General features: G+C 44.5%; 1 protein-coding gene across 1 annotated transcript in view; it reads right to left on the bottom strand.

Moving 5' to 3' along the window:
- NR2E3 (nuclear receptor subfamily 2 group E member 3) overlaps nucleotides 1-16,569 on the bottom strand; it is a 79,082-nt gene that overhangs the window by 4,673 nt on the left and 57,840 nt on the right. The window contains exons 8-10 of the mRNA XM_038747327.1: nucleotides 15,100-15,281; nucleotides 11,691-11,931; nucleotides 1,326-1,431 (exon numbers count right to left, since the gene is read on the bottom strand). Of these exons, the coding sequence (XP_038603255.1) occupies nucleotides 1,326-1,431; nucleotides 11,691-11,931; nucleotides 15,100-15,281 (529 nt within the window). The remainder of the gene's footprint in view (nucleotides 1-1,325; nucleotides 1,432-11,690; nucleotides 11,932-15,099; nucleotides 15,282-16,569) is intronic.

The following is a 16,569-nucleotide window of genomic DNA, read 5'->3' as shown; positions in this document are numbered from 1 at the left end:
ACCCCAGCACTTAGAACAGTGCTTGACACTTAATAAGCACTTAACAAATACCATCATTATCATCATCATTATTTTTATTAGTGGTTGGGACTGCTTATATCCTGAGATGATTGACAGAATATGACTTGGGGAGAAGAAAGATGATTTGGGGAGAGGTGTAGAGGCTGATGGATTTGAAGGGGGATGGATGTGAGACAAATGTGAATGAGGCACAGTGAGAGAGAAGGTGATCTTGGGAGAAAGGACAGTGCCAGTTGGAATGAGAGTGGGGGAAAAGGAAGCTGATGGAATGCCTTAGAACCACTGGCTTGGAGGTTACATGATGCTGAAGAAAAATATCATTTTCTAGTGGTGTATTAGTAGTCAGAGCAGCTGCCTGGGAGTCAGAAGGATCTGGGTTCTAATCCCACCTCCATCACTAGTCTGTTGTGTGACCTTGGACCTCAGTTTTTTCATCTGTAATATGGGGATTAAGAATGTTAGTCCCATGTAGGACATGGACTGTGTTCAACCTGATTAACTTTTGTTGTCTGTCTCCCCCCTTCTAGACTGTGAGCCCATTGTGGGCAGGGATTGTCTCTATCTGTTGCTGAATTGTACTTCCCAAGCACTTAGTACAGTGCTCTGCACACAGTAAGTGCTCAGTAAATACAATTGAATGAGTTAACTTGTATTTATCCCAGTGCTTAATACAGTGCTTGGCACATAGGAAATACTTAGCAAATCCCATTTTTTTAAAAGTGTATTAGACATTTTTAATGCTTCCTACAGCAGTAGACCCTCCCCCTTCAACTCCATGAGAGCCTAGCTCTCCCTCTCCTCAAAATCCTCCTCCCTAAAAGGAGCATTCTCTGATTAACCCAGCAGCCTCCTGCAGAACACTCACCTTTCTTTAATTAAATGATATTGTTAAGTGCTTACTTTGTGCCAGGCTCTGTTCTAAGCGCTGGGGCAGATATAAAGTAATCAGGTTGGACACAGTCCCTGTCCCACATGGGGCCCATAGTCTTAATCCCCATTTTACAAAAGAGATAACTGAGGCACAGAGAATAATAATGGTATTCGTTAAGTGCTTACTGTGTGCCAAGCACTGTTCTAAGCACTGAAGTAACTTGCCCAAGGTCCTACAGCAGACCAGTGGCAGAACTGGAGTTAGAACTCATGTCTGACTCCCAGTCCTGGGCTCTATCCACTAGGCCATGCTGCTTTCTCGTACTAATTACATAGCATTAAGCATAAATTCAGTCCTTTATTCAGCAGCACCAAAGAGGAACAGTATCAGGGAAAAGAGCAGTCCCTTTGGTTTGCTGCAAAGGTTGAGTTACCTGACCGGCTGGCTAAGATAATGGGTCTTGTTATGCTGGCCCAGCATCACTTGAGACTGGTCTTGCAAGTTCTCCACCTGCTCCGGGTCTTTTAGTCCCCTGGTCTCTATGAAGAGAAGAAAGCCAATCAGAAGCAGCTCGGTTACATCCGTGGAAGGCCTCTCCCCCTCCAAGGGAGAGCTCCCAAAGGTAAGCAGGTGGCAAAAAGCAGAAGCAGCCTGACCTCGTGGATCCCAACTCCGCCAATTGTCAGCTGTGTGACTTTGGGCAAGTCACTTAACTTCTCTGTGCCTCAGTTACCTCATCTGTAAAATGGGGATTAAGACTGTGAGCCCCCCGTGGGACAACCTGATCACCTTGTAATCTCCCCAGTGCTTAGAACAGTGCTTTGCACATAGTGCTTAATAAATGCCATCATTATTATTATTATTATTATTATTATTATTATTATAGGGCACGGGCCTGGGAAGCAGGACCTGGGTTGTAATTCCTGCCCTGCCACAAAGTCACTTCACTTCTCTGGGCCTCAGTTTCCTCAACTGCAAAATGGGGATTAAATCCAACTCCCTCCTACTTAAATTGTGAGACCCATGAAGGGCACAGACTGCAGCCGACCTGCTAAACTTGCATCTACCCCGGCCGGTGCTTAGAATAGTGCTTGACAAATACCATTAGAAAAAGGGATCCAATGAGTGGAGCAGAGTTCTATACCCTCAACTGGGTAAGAAGACTTCACTGTCACATGAAGCTGCGGCATATGTTCTCTTAGGGTGAGCCCCATGTGGGACATGAACTTCCATCAATCAATCAAAGGTATTTATTGAGCACTTACTGTGTGCAGAGCACTGTACTAGATGCTTGGGAGAATTAAGCAGAGTTGGTAGACATGTTTCCTGCCTACAATGAACTTACAGTCTAGAGGGGGAGACTTGTATCTAAACCAATTACCTTGCAGTCATTCATTCAATCGTGTTTGCGTGCTTACTGTCTGCACAGCACTATACTAAGAGCTTGGAAAGTACAATTCGGCCACAGACAGACAATCCCTACTAACAATGGGTTCTAACCCAGAGCTTAGAACAGTGCAGAACACATGGTAAGCGCTTAACAAATACCATCATTAGTCAATCGGGTTTACTGAGCACTTACTGTGTGCACAGCACTGTTCTAAGCACCTGGGAGAATACGATAACAATATAAGACACAGTTCCTGCCTACAATGAGCTTACAGTTGTTATTACTATTAGCCCTACTGCACTGCAAAGACCAACTCACTCAAGAGCAATAAATGGAATATTCTTTACCTCTGTCTATTACAATCACAATTTAATAGATCCAAGATTTTCTCCGCCAAACTATCCAAGTAGTAGAAACAGCTGATGAGATCACATGATCTTTCGCTACAGTTGGAGGAAGTCACATGACTTTGCAGTTACTTTTTTTTAATGGTATTTGTTGATGGCATGGGCCAGGCCCTTCACGAAGTGCTGAGGTAGATACAAGGTAGACGCAGTCCGTGTCTCACAGTCAAAGTCAGAGGGAGGAGGATTCAATCCCCAGTTTATAAATGAAGTAACTGAGGCACTGAGAAGTGAAGTGACTTGCCCAAGGTCACACAGCAGACAAGAGGCAGAGTCGGGATTAAGAGGATTCCAGGTCCTCTGATTCCCAGCCCCAAGTTCTTTCCATTAGGCCACACTGCTTCCCAATAATAACACTGTTATTAGTACCCAATGTGTACAGCATCTCCTCTCATATACAAAATAAGTACTTCAGAGGGAGGATGAGGAATACTCTGTTTCCAAATACAGTTCACTGAACTAATGATTTCACCTATGAGCTATATTTTGAGCTATATAGCTCATGATTTTTCATGAGCTATAGGTGATGCTTTATATCTAGAATTAGAGGCAATGGTCTCCCTAAAAATGTGGGACTGGAGAAATTGAAGCAAGTTCAAAAGTTTTAAGTGGAAAATGAACCCAGACTGACAGCTGTGAAAATCTTTCAGACTCTTGCTTTTGACTCCACTGATCTCTCCCTCCTCCTCAAAAAAGATTTGGACTTCAATTTTGTAAAAGAGCAGAAACCTGGCTCTCCTCCTACCTCTCTGCCCACTGGCTCCTCCTCTGCTCTGCTCTGGGTCCCCCCACACTATTCATCCAACACTCACTCACTTATGAAGTTCACCAGCTCCCATGGCTTTGACTACAATCTCTATGCAGAGAACTTCTAAATCTCTCTTTCTCTCCCCTTGACCTCTCACCTGCTCTCTGCCTACAATGAGCTTACAGTCTAGAAAGGGGTTCATTCCCTAGAAGAGTCCTTCAATCCCTCAGATGTCTGAGTATCCTTTCATATGTTCTTGTAACCTAAAACAAAGGGAATTTGGATGTAACTTTTACCAGTAAACTTATTTTACACAGCTCAGACTGAAGATCTCAAAGTCGATCATGGGCTCAACCCAGTTAGGCCTTCCAACTTTCCTTTGAGGTGCTGAGAAGTCAAATGTTACTACTATTCCCTCTTCCCTCAATTGGAAATTAGATGTCAAGGAGTAAAACAATCTGTCCACAATCTTTGAATAAGTCAAGAGCGGGGGAAGACTAGAATCCACACATCTGCTTACTCCACTAGAATAATGTGCCTCACTAGAGAATTTTTATTACAACAGGTTTCCAAGTGGAGATAAGGTATTAAAAGTGGATGGGAAATACCCACAGGGTATGTGAATCATCAGACTAATGATGATGAGAGGCATTTCCAGAGGCCGATTTTACCAAGTCATCGAGCTAAACAACTCCAATCCTTGCCCCCGAATTTGAACTCAGAACCTTTCGCCCAGATCACACACCCACTGCAAAATGAGGAAGAAAAAGCTAAGTGAGGAGGCAGGCAAGGAACGCATCTGACGACTCTGTTGTATTGTATTCTCCCAAGTGCTGGATACAGTGCTCTGCACACAGTAAGTACTCAATAAATACCATTGATTGATTGATTGAGGCTCGGTGGCATAAGCCCTTCAGTGCTAAAGGCTGGATCATCAATCAATGGTATTTGTTCATGCATATCCTTTGTAGTGCACTATACTAGGTGCTTAAGAGAATACAAGACAAAAGAAATGGCTAACCTGTTTAGTAACTACAAGCTTACAATCAAGCAGGGGAGACAGACATTAAAATAAATTACAGATATGGATAGTAGCTGAGTATAAGGATATGTATGTAAGGGCTGTGGGGCACAGGACCAGGTGAGAATCAGAGTGCTTAGGTACAGAGCCAAGTGCATAAGTGATGCAGAAAGGAGGGTGAATAGTTTTTATGGTATTTGTTAAGTGCTTACTATGTGTCAAACACTGTTCTAAGCCCTGCTGTGGGTACAAGTTAATTAGGTCAGATACAATCCCTGTCCCACATGGGGCTCACAGTCTAAATAAGGGGAAGTTGAGGGTGAAAAAAACAGGTTAGTCAGGAAGGCCTCTCGGAGGAGGTATGATTTTAGTAGGGCTTTGAAGATGGGGAAAATGGTGATCTGTTGGATATGAAAGTGGGAAGGAGTTCCAGGCTAATAAGGAAGATGGGAGCAATGGGTCAAAAGTGAGTGATGCAACAGGCACAGTGAACAGATTGGTGCTAAAGGAGCTAAGTGGGTGGCTTAGGAAGGTTAGCTTGCTCAGGTAGGAGGTGGGAACTGGAGTTGGGAGAGACAGGATGAAGGGAGGTCAGTGAGTAGGCTGATGCAGTAGCTGAGGTGGGATATAATAATGATGGCATTTAAGTGCTTATTATGTGCCAAGCACTGTTCTAAGCGCTGGGCTATTCATTCATTCAATTGTATTTATTGAGTGCTTACTGTGTGCAGAGCACTGTACTAACCGCTTGGGAAGTACAAGTTGGCAACATATAGAGACGGTCCCTACCCAACAACTGGCTTACAGTCTAGAAGAGGGAGACAGACAACAAAACATGTAGACGGATGTCAAGTCATCAGAATAAATAGAAGTAAAGCTAGATGCACATCATTAACAAAATAAATAGAATAGTAAATATGTACAAGTAAAATACAGTAATAAATCTGTACAAACATATATACAGGTGCTGTAGGGAAGGGAAGGAAGCAGGGCGGGGGGGATGGGGAGGAGAGAAAAAGGGGGCTCAGTCTGGGAAGGCCTCCTGGAGGAGGTGAGCTCTCAGTAGGGCTTTGAAGGGAGGAAGCTTGGCGGATGTGCGGAGGGAGGGCATTCCAGGCCACGGGGAGGACGTGGGCCGGGGGTCGATGGCGGGACAGGTGAGAATGAGGTACAGTGAGGAGGTTAGCGGCGGAGGAGTGGAGAGTGCAGACAGGGCTGTAGAAGGAGAGAATGGAGGTGAGGTAAGAGGGGACGAGGTGATGGAAAGCCTTGAAGCCGAGAGTGAGGAGTTTTTGCTTGATGCGTAGGTTGACTGGTAGCCACCGGAGATTTTTGAGAAAGGGAGTAACATGCCCAGAGCGTTTCTGCACAAAGATGATCCGGGCAGTAGCGTGAAGTATAGACTGAAGTGGGGAGAGGCAGGAGGATGGGAGATCAGAGAGGAGGCTGATGCAGTAATCCAGTTGGGATAGGATGAGAGATTGATAAGTATTTGGACCAAAATAGTAGCAGCTTGGGTGGAGAGGAAGAGGTCGACTTTTAGGGATGTTGTGAAGGTAGAACTGACAGGATTTGGTGAGTATGAGGGTTTCAATGAGAGATGAGTTGAGGATAATGTCAAGAGATTGTGAGATATAGAGAAGAGTGGTGTTGTTTACAGTTATGGGAAGTTCTGGGGGAGGAGAGGGTTTGATTGGGAAGAAAAAGACCTCTGTTTGGAAAATGTTAAGTTTGAGGTATGTGTACAGGCCATCTAAGAAGAGAACTCCTGAAGGCATGAGGAAACATGACCCTGCAGAGAAAGAACTTGAGCTGGTGAAGTAGTAGTTGTAATAGTGTTTATTAAGCTCTTACTGTATACAGAGCACTGTTACGGTACACTAAGCACTGGGAAATAATACACAGCGGGGAGAATTGGACATGGTCCGTGCCCCTCAGGGATCATTTGGGAATCATCTGCATAGAGATGGTAATAATAATAATTATGGTATTTGTTAAGTGCTTACTATGTACCAAGCACTGAGTAAATGAAGTCTTGGGCACCAATCAGTTCTCCTAGGGAGATAGAGAATACAAAGGGACCCAGAACTGAACCTTGAGGGACTCCCCCAGGAGAGAGACAGAGGAGGAGCTGGTGAAAGAGATCAAGAATAAGCAGTCAGAGAGAAAGGAGGAGAAGCAGGAGAGGACAATGTCAGTGAAGCCAAGATTAGGTCATGTTTCCAGGAGAAGGGAGTGGTCCATTCACTCAATCCTATTTACTGAGTGCTTACTGTGTGCAGAGCACTATCTTAATCCCCATTTGACAGATGAGGAAAATGAGGCACAGAGAAGTTAAATATTTGCCCAAGATTTACACAGCAGATAAGCAGCAGAACTAGGATTAGAACCCAGTCCTTCAATCTGCCCTCTGGGCCACGCTTCTTGCACAGCGTACTATAATGTTAATTTTTCTTCACATGTTTCTAATGCACTTCTGCGAAGTGATCTAAAAATTGATTCAAAAATTCATCAATTTGTTTTTCATTTTAAATGGAGTCAGAGGGTCAGGGGTTCTAATCCCAGCTCCACCACTTGTCTGCTGTGTGACCTTGGGTAAGTCATTTTACTTCTCTGTGCCTCAATTACCTCATCTATAAAACGGGGTTTGAGACTGTAAGCCCCACTTGGGACAGGGAATGTGTCCAAACCGATTTGCTTATATCCACCTCAGCGCTTAGTACAGTGCCTGGCAAATAGTAAGTGCTTAACAAATACCATTCTTATTATTACTAAGCACTTGGAAAATACAGTTGAGCAATAAAATACAGTTCATCCCACACCAGGCTTACAGGTCCACGATATTCAAAACAGATGAGAGGTCAAGGAGAATGGGATGGAGGAGAAGCCACTGGATTTGGAGACAAATGGGACAGTGGTGATCTTTGAGAAGGCCATTTTCTGTAAAAGTGGAGGGCCAGAAGCCTGATTGCAAGAGGTCAAGGAGAGAAGTGGGGGAGAGGAAGTGGAGGCAATGAGTGTAAACAATTTGTTCTTGAAGTCTGGAAAGGAATGGTAGGAGGGAGACAAGGTGATAACCGAAGGATAATGAGGAGTTGAGGGAGGGTTTTTTTTTTTTAGGGTGGGGGAATGTCACCTGGTGCCCGGGAATCAGCTTGGGATGCGGGGGAGACAGACAGACAGACACACACACACGAGGGACAGAAAGCCTGAGTTTAATACAAAATGTATTCCAGGTGGCAAATTGAATTATTTCATTATTTTGGACGTGACAAATGGAATTATTTGAATATTTTGGACGCGGCGAATTGAACGATTTCATTATTCTGAACGCATCGATTTGAATGTATTATTTCGAACGAGGTGAATTAAGTTATTTGATTATCTGGATGCGGTGAATTAACCTATTTGATTATTTTGGACGCGGTGAATTGAGCTATTTGACTCTGGATGCAGCGAATTGAATTATTTGATTATTCTGGACGTGGTGAATTGAATTATTTGATTCTGGACGTGGAGAATTGAATTGATTATTCTGGACGCGGCGAATTGAATTATTATTTTGAACGCATTGAATTGAATTTATCATTTTGAACGCGGTGAATTAAGTTATTTGATTTTCTGGATTCGGTGAATTATTTGATTATTTTGGACGCGGCGAATGGAATTATTTCATAATTTTGAACGCGGAGAACTGAATTAAGTCATTATTTTGAACGCGAAAAGTTGAATTATTTTATTACTTTGAACGCGGAGAATTTAATTATTTTATTATTTTGAACGCGGAGAATTTAACTATTTTATTATTTTGAACGAGGAGAATTAAGTTATTTGATTATTCTGGATGCGGCGAATTGATTATTTTGAACGCATTGAATTGAATTTATTATTTTGAACGCGGCGAATTAAGTTATTTGATTATCTGCATGCGGCGAATTGAATTATTTGGGACGCGGCGAATGGAATTATTTCATTACTTTGAACGCGGCGAATTGAATTATTTCATAATTTTGAACGCGGAGAATTGAATTATGTCATTATTTTGAATGTGGAGAATTGAATTATGACATTATTTTGAACGCGGAGAACTGAAATTATGTCATTATTTTGAACGCGAAAAATTGAATTATTTTATTTGAACGCTGAGAATTTAATTATTTTATTATTTTGAACGCGGAGAATTGAGTTATGTCATTATTTTGAACGCGGAGAACTGAATTATGTCATTATTTTGAACGCGAAAAATTGAATTACTTTATTATTTTGAACGCGGAGAATTTAATTATTTTATTATTTTGAACGCGGAGAATTGAATTATGTCATTATTTTGAACGTGGAGAACTGAATTATGTCATTACTATGAACGCGAAAATTTGACTTATTATTTTGAACGCGTAGAATTTAATTATTTTATTTTGAACGCGGAGAATTGAATTATTTCATTATTTTGAACGCGGAGAATTGAATTATTATTTTGAACGCGGATAATTGAATTATTTGATTATTCTGGATGCGGCGAATGGAATTATTTGATTATTCTGGACGCGGCGAATGGAATTATTTGGTTATTTTGGAAGCGGCGAATGGAATGACATAATGCTATTAGAGTTTCCCTATGGAGAGGAATACACTTTTGTGTTCTTGGCGTGCGTGGTAAAACCCCGCAGGTCCCACCCGGGAGGAATTCAATCAATCAATCGTATTTATTGAGCGCTTACTGTGTGCAGAGCACTGTACTAAGCGCTTGGGAAGTACAAGTTGGCAACATATAGGAGACAGTCTTACCCAACAGTGGGCTCGCAGTCTATTTATTTTATTTTGTTAGTATGTTTGGTTTTGTTCTCTGTCTCCCCCTTTTAGACTGTGAGCCCACTGTTGGGTAGGGACTGTCTTTATATGTTGCCAACTTGTACTTCCCAAGCGCTTAGTACAGTGCTCTGCACACAGTAAGTGCTCAATAAATACGATTGATTGATTGATTAAAAGACTGTGAAAATTCCCTGGGGGTTCGTTCACACGTGGCCAGGAGGCCACCTCCCACCCACCAATGCTACCCACCGGGGAGGAATCCACTTATAATAATAATAACGGTATTTGTTAAGCGCTTACTACGTGCCAAACACTGTTCTAAGCGCTGGGGTAGATTCAAGGTAATCAGGTTGTCCCACGTGGGACTCACGGTCTTTTAGACTGTGAGCCCACTGTTGGGTAGGGACTGTATATGTTGCCAACTTGTACTTCCCAAGCGCTTAGTACAGTGCTCTGCACACAGTAAGCGCTCAATAAATACGATTGATTGATTGATTCATCTTCATTTTCCAGATGAAGTCACCTACACACAGAGGAGCTAAGTGACTTGTCCAAAGTCACACAGCTGACAAGGGACAGGGACGGGATTAGAACTCACGACGTCTGACTCCGAAGCCCGGGCTCTTTCCACCAAGCCACGCTGCTTCTCAATTTAATTTAATTGTAATGAAATTAGACCAGCCCACCCACGAACCTTTCAGCGAGACACTCACCCATCCCTCCTTGGCCCTTTCCTGGCTGTGCTGGTCCCGGGGAAGAGAGCGGGTGGCTGGCATGGTGGGCAGGAGAAATCACGTGGCCCAGAAGGTCAGAGGTCACAGGTGTTTGTTACCTCGTGGCTTTGCTCTGTCTTCGCCCCTTCCATCCTCCACCCCTTATTTGGTGGGCACGGAGGGGAGGGACACCTTGTTTTCGTCCCCCATGGCCAGGGAAGTTAAGTCACAGGTAGCATTTTGACCTCGAGATGGCTGGTGCCCAGGTTCGCCCTGGCACGGGGATACATGGATGGGCACGTTTGAAAGCAGCGGGGAAGGAGCTACAGGAAAGTAAGCAGGCGAAGGTGGCAGTCGAGGAGGATAGAAGAGGCGGGGCAGGTGTTTCTAATAAAGTGCAAAGGATTAGGATCCGAGACACAGGTGGAGGGGGAAGGTTTGGAGAGGAGGTGGGAGGTTTCTTGAAATACCACTGCTAAGGATGGGGTGTCTGAGAGGGGGCAGGAATTCATTCATTCATTCATATTTGTTGAGTGCTTACTGTGTGTAGACCACTTTACTAAGCTCTTGGAAAGTACAATTCCACAACAGATAAAGACAGTCCCTATAATAATGATGGTATCTGTTAAGTGCTTACTATGTGCCGAGCATTCATTCAATCATATTTATTGAGCACTTACTGAGTGCAGACCACTGTACTAAGTGCTTGGAAAGTACAATTCCACAACAGATAGAAACAGTCCCTGTAATAATGATGGTATCTGTTAAGTGCTTACTATGTGCCGAGCATTCATTCAATCATATTTATTGAGCACTTACTGAGTGCAGACCACTGTACTAAGTGCTTATTTTGTTAGTATGTTTGGTTTTGTTCTCTGTCTCCCCCTTTTAGACTGTGAGCCCACATAATCTAGACTGTGAGCCCACTGTTGGGTAGGGACTGTCTCTATATGTTGCCAATTTGTACTTCCCAAGCGCTTAGTACAGTGCTCTGCACATAGTAAGCGCTCAATAAATACGATTGATGATGATTGATGATGCTTGGAAAGTACATTTCCACAACAGAGACAGTCCCTATAATAATAATGGTATCTGTTAAGTGCTTACAATGTGCCGAGCATTCATTCAATCATATTTATTGAGCACTTACTGTGTGCAGAGCAATATTCTCAGCGCTGGGATAGATGCAAGGTTATCGGGTTGTCCCACGTGGGGCTCACAGTCTTAATCTCCATTTTACAGATGAAATGACTTGCCCAAAGTCACACAGCTGACGAGTGGTGGAACCCAGGATTAGAACCCATGACCCCTGACTCCCAAGCCAGGAGTGGAAAGCTTTATTGTTATATTGTACCCTCCCAAGTTCTCTCTTCCACTCTTTCAACTAAGCCACGCTGCTTCTCAAGAGGGTGGTCCTGGGGAGTCGCAGGGGTGATTTATAGGAACATTATGCATGATGGCTTCCAATTTATCAATGAAATAGGTGGTCATCAGGGGCAGGGGATGGAGGAAGTGGGAGAGGTGGCACCTAAGGTAGAGAAGAATGCCCATCACTCACTTTCAGAAAATCCACTGTTTCTCACTTGCATTCTCTTCCCTCAAAATAAATCAGTTTATTCATATCAATAATGATAGTATTTGCCAGGTGCTTACTGGCTCTGCACAGAGTGCTTTTTAACAAATACTATGGAATGATGGATGGTAGGGTCCTACCTGGTTTGAAGAGGACGATAGCCTTCATACAGGCAAATTCTGTGGGGTCCACACTGAGAGACTTGAAGCGGGTTATGGTTTCCTGGAGGATCCGAATGTCCACACCGGTCGTCAAGACTTTGCCATGGATGTTAGGGGACAGTTCTGGCACAGAGAGCAGGGGGCAGCTCTCCAAAGGCATCGACCACTGGATAGCACAGAGAAGGAATAGCTCACTCCAAGCTTCTTCCAACAAAATCACCTGCGGGAGATGTAAAGGAATGTCATGTGTGTCCTTGTATTCTCAAACACACCAAAGGAGAAATCAGTAATCCTTTTACATACCTACCGCGGCTGCATTATATACCAATGCGCACCCCAATCTCTAACCATTCTGGAACAGGTTCAGGGGCACTTAAATCTCTTCCATTTCTTGCAACATTATGATTTTACTATCATCATCATCAATCGTATTTATTGAGCGCTTACTATGTGCAGAGCACTGTACTAAGCGCTTGGGAAGTACAAATTGGCACTAGAGACACTTGCTGGAATTATCCAAAACTAAGCCCACTTCTGGGCCTCCAACCTGATGTCTGGGCTTTTCATCATCCAAGTAACCTCTTCTCCCTCATCCTTACCATCACCATCATCATCATCAATGGTATTTATTGAGCACTTACTGTGTGCAGAGCACTGTTCTAAGCATTTATGCTATCGAGGAGAATTCTCAATGTGCTTTCTTGGTCCCAAACACTGTATTAATCATGCAAGATACAAGATAGATACAAGATAATCAGGTCAGACTCAGTCCCTATCCCACATGGGGCTCACAATCTAAGGAGGGGAGGAAGGATGGGCATTTATTCTCCATTTCACAAATGAGGAAACTGAGGCACAGTGAAGTTGAATGACTTGCAGAAGGTCACACAACAGGGAAGTGGAAGAGTCAGGATTAGAAACCAGGTCCATGTTCTTTAAATTAGGCCATGCTGCTTCTGTGGGCAGAGCACTGTACTAAGCACTTAGGAGAGTTCACCAGAGTTGGTAGACCCAATCCCTTCCTACTTGTCCTGCTCGACAAGTTTTTTATTCCTCCCTTGGAAACTCCCACAGTTCATCCCAACTATTTCAAAGCTTGAACATCTTCCTGAAGTCCCCAGTACCCCCCGACCTCTTTCCCTAACCGCCAATGACCTCACCAACTCCTTTGTTAGTAAAATAGAAACACTCAGATGTGAACTTTCCACAGTCCCTTTCACCCTCTCAGTCAATCCATCAACGCTCTATAGCCCCTCCTTCCCAGATGTCTCAAGAGGAGCAGGGTGGCCTAGTGGATAGACCAAAGACCTGGAAGTCAGAAGGACCTGGGTTCTAAACTTAGCTTCATCACTTGTCTGCTGCGTGACCGGGGGCAAGTCACTTCACTTCTCTGTGTCTCAGTTCCCTCATCTGTAAAATGGGGATTAAGACTGTAAGCCCCATGTGGTATAGGGACTGTGTCAACCTGACAACCTTGTATCTATCTCAGCACTTAGTACAGTTCCTGGCACATCATAAACGCTTAACAAATACCTTATAAAAAAAGAGGAGATCACCCAACTGCTCTCTAATTCTATTCCTTGGCCTAGGCCTCTAACCCCATTCCCTCTCGTCTCTTGAAAACCCTTGATCCCGCTCTCCTCCCTTCTCTACTCCTGTCTTCAGTCTCCCCGTTTCAGATGGCTCCTTCCCTTCCACCTTCCAAAACCATTTTTATTATTATTAATATTGTTCCCCTTGCCCTCCTCAGGTTTGGGCTCCAGGGCAGAGAGGTGAGCCCTGCCTGGTCTCTAACTCAAAGCCCCAGGCACAGAACCTTTGCTGCCTCAGGGCATCCCCAGGAGGTTTCTATACATGGAGCACTGCCCAAAGCACTTTAGCTGCTGCGGCAGTTTTTCCTCATTGTTCCTTCCCCTCCCTAGGTCCAAACCACGGTGTGGGCTGAGCTGCATCGCTATGTGGGGAGGGAGATTCAAGCCGCCTTGTTGCCTCCGCAGCCCGAGGTGGTCCTGCAGTGCAGAGAGGGGGCTCCCCATGCCCTTGGTGTTTTGGCCATATGGCTCTAAGATGGCAGATCAGGCCAAGAGGCGGAGATCAAGAGACCGTCAGAGGAGGGACTAAGAGTGATAAACGGAGACCACTGGAGAACAAGGGATGCTAACGTTGTGCTCAACCACCAGTGAGAAGCCACCGAACCTGGCGGACAGTGTGGGGACTAATAATAATACATAATAATGACAGTATTTGTTAAGCACTTACTATGTGCCAAGTACTGTTCTAAGTGTTGGGGTAGATACGAGGTAATCACCTGTATATATGTATATATGGTTGTACATATTTATTACTCTATTTATTTATTTATTTATCTTACTTGTACATTTCTATCCTATTTATTTTATTTTGTTGGTATGTTTGGTTCTGTTCTCTGTCTCCCCCTTTTAGACTGTGAGCCCACTGTTGGGTAGGGACTGTCTCTATGTGTTGCCAATTTGTACTTCCCAAGTGCTTAGTACAGTGCTCTGCACATAGTAAGCGCTCAATAAATACGATTGATTGATTGATTGATCAGGGTGTCCCACATGGGGCTCACAGTCTTAATCCCCATTTTACAGATAACAGAGAGAAGTGAAGTGACTTGCCCAAAGTCATATAGCAGACAAGTGGCAGAGCCTGGATTAGAAACCATGTCCTCTGATTCCCAAACCAGTGCACTTTCCACTAAGCCACGCTACTTCTCTGTGAGGGTTTGCTCCCTTGGGAGCATCTTTGGGAGGGCCAAGAGGGCTGCCGGTGTCAGCCAGGGGCTGGATTATGTAAATGAAAGGATGTGTTAAAACCCCACCTGCCCACGTAAGCGGCAAGCATTCAGTATGTAGACCACTCAGTCAACAGACCATTTTGTGTCTGGACTGGTGGTCATGGGCTGAACCCCACCCCCAAGAGGGAGTGGAATTAAAGGTGCCTGACTTGAAGCAAGCTGTGTTTGTCTTCTCTGCGCTACACCTCTCCAGGAGTGCTAGCAATTATTATAATTATAATCATTATTATTATTATTACAGTGCTCTGCACACAACCAGTGCTCAAGAAATATCACCGATGGATTGAAAATGCCAATGATATTCATTCAATCAATCGTATTTACTGAGTGCTTACCGTGTACAGAGCACTGTATTAAGCATGTGGGTGAGTACAATACAACAATAAACAGGCACATTCCCTGTCCACAACGAGCTTACAGGCTAGAGAGGGAGAGGAGCATTGTTCCAGGCAGCTAAAAGGAGTTAGAGTAACCTGAGACCCATTGATTCCAACTGGCGTCTTATGTGCATTCTGACCCATTCTCCTAAATGAGAGCCCCTCTCAATGGCAAGAGGCAGGGTCCACCCACCTGGTCCCTGAAAGGCAGGTTGGAGAAGACGGGTAGATTTTTCGCCCACTTCACGGCCATGAAGAGGAGGCGCGCTGAGGTCTCGTAGACACTCTCAGGGCTGGCGGAGGGATACGGGGACATCTGGTAGTCTGTTGCGCTGCGTTCAGGTTCATTGCTTGTGACATCGATGTTCTCATCAACTACAAAAGGGGAAATAGAGGACCGTTGGCCACGTCTTGGCAGAACTCTTTGCCCAGAGTTTTAAAATCTTGGCTTACAACCCAGTAATAATTCCTACCTGTGTATTCTTTCCCAACATGTAGTACAGTGATCTGGACACAGTAGCGCCTAATAAATACCACTGATACCATTACAGAGGCAGTGTGGCCTACTGAATAGAGCATGGACCTGGGAATCAGATGAACCTGGGTTCTAACCTGCCACTTGTCTGCTGTGTGACCTTGGGTGAGTCATTTAACTTCTCTGGGCCTCAGTTCCCTCAGTTGTAAAATGGGGATTAAGACTGTGAGCCCTGTGTGGGACAGGGACTGTGTCCAACCCTACATGCTTGTATCCACCCCATGCTTAGTGCAGTGCTTGGTACACAGTAAGTGCTTAACAAATACTACTATTATTAATGTTATTATTGCTACTACTACTACAACTATTCACCATTCAGTATCAAGGAGATAAATGATTTATTTATATTAATGACAGTCTCTCCCTCTAGACTGTAAGCTTGTTGTGGGCAGGGATGGTGTCTACCACCTCCATCGTATAGTACTCTCTCAAGCTTTTAGTACAGTGCTCTGTAAACAGGAAGTGCTCAATAAATACCGATGATTGACTGATTGAGGAGAGAGCAGCAAGTGTTGAAATGGAATCCTGAGCTTTGAATCCAGACAAGCAGGAGTTGTTCTTCAACTGCTCTTGCAAAAGGCAAAACAATCGATCCCTCGGCCATGGTATTGGTTTGCAATTCTGCATCGCAGGAGCATTTTGCACTCTTTTCCCCCTCCACTTCCCATCCCCTCCCTCCAGGCTACTCAGAGCAGGGGACAGAGGAAGGCAGGATGGCTTAGAATGGAGCATCAGTGTATAGATAAGAACCGGGGCATCCTTTCCAGTTGGAATTCTTTGTGTTGTTTTCGGTGCCAAGAAGCCCGGACAGGGAACTCTATGGGGACTCTGGGACTGGCATGTTTGCCAAGAAGCAGCCTTGGCCCTGACTCAGTGCCAGCCCCTGGCCCAGGCCACGGGACAGGACCTAAACTCCAGGGGCACCAGACAGGCTGTCATCGATCACCGGCAGTGCCCTCTGCTCCTGCAATGGGTGGGCATCGCTACAGGCGGGTACAGAACCCGCTCCCAAGTGGGCAAAGGAAGAAAGCCAGGCCACACTCCTGCTGGCCTGCAACTCTGGGCTCGGGTGGCTCCTGGAAGTCGGCCCGGTCCTTCATTCCTGCAGGTGGGGATTTTTACTTTCAC

Source organism: Tachyglossus aculeatus, chromosome 5 (assembly GCF_015852505.1).
Source record: "Tachyglossus aculeatus isolate mTacAcu1 chromosome 5, mTacAcu1.pri, whole genome shotgun sequence".
In the NCBI taxonomy this organism is placed as follows: Eukaryota; Metazoa; Chordata; class Mammalia; order Monotremata; family Tachyglossidae; genus Tachyglossus; species Tachyglossus aculeatus.
This window is presented reverse-complemented; position numbering and strand designations above follow the sequence as displayed.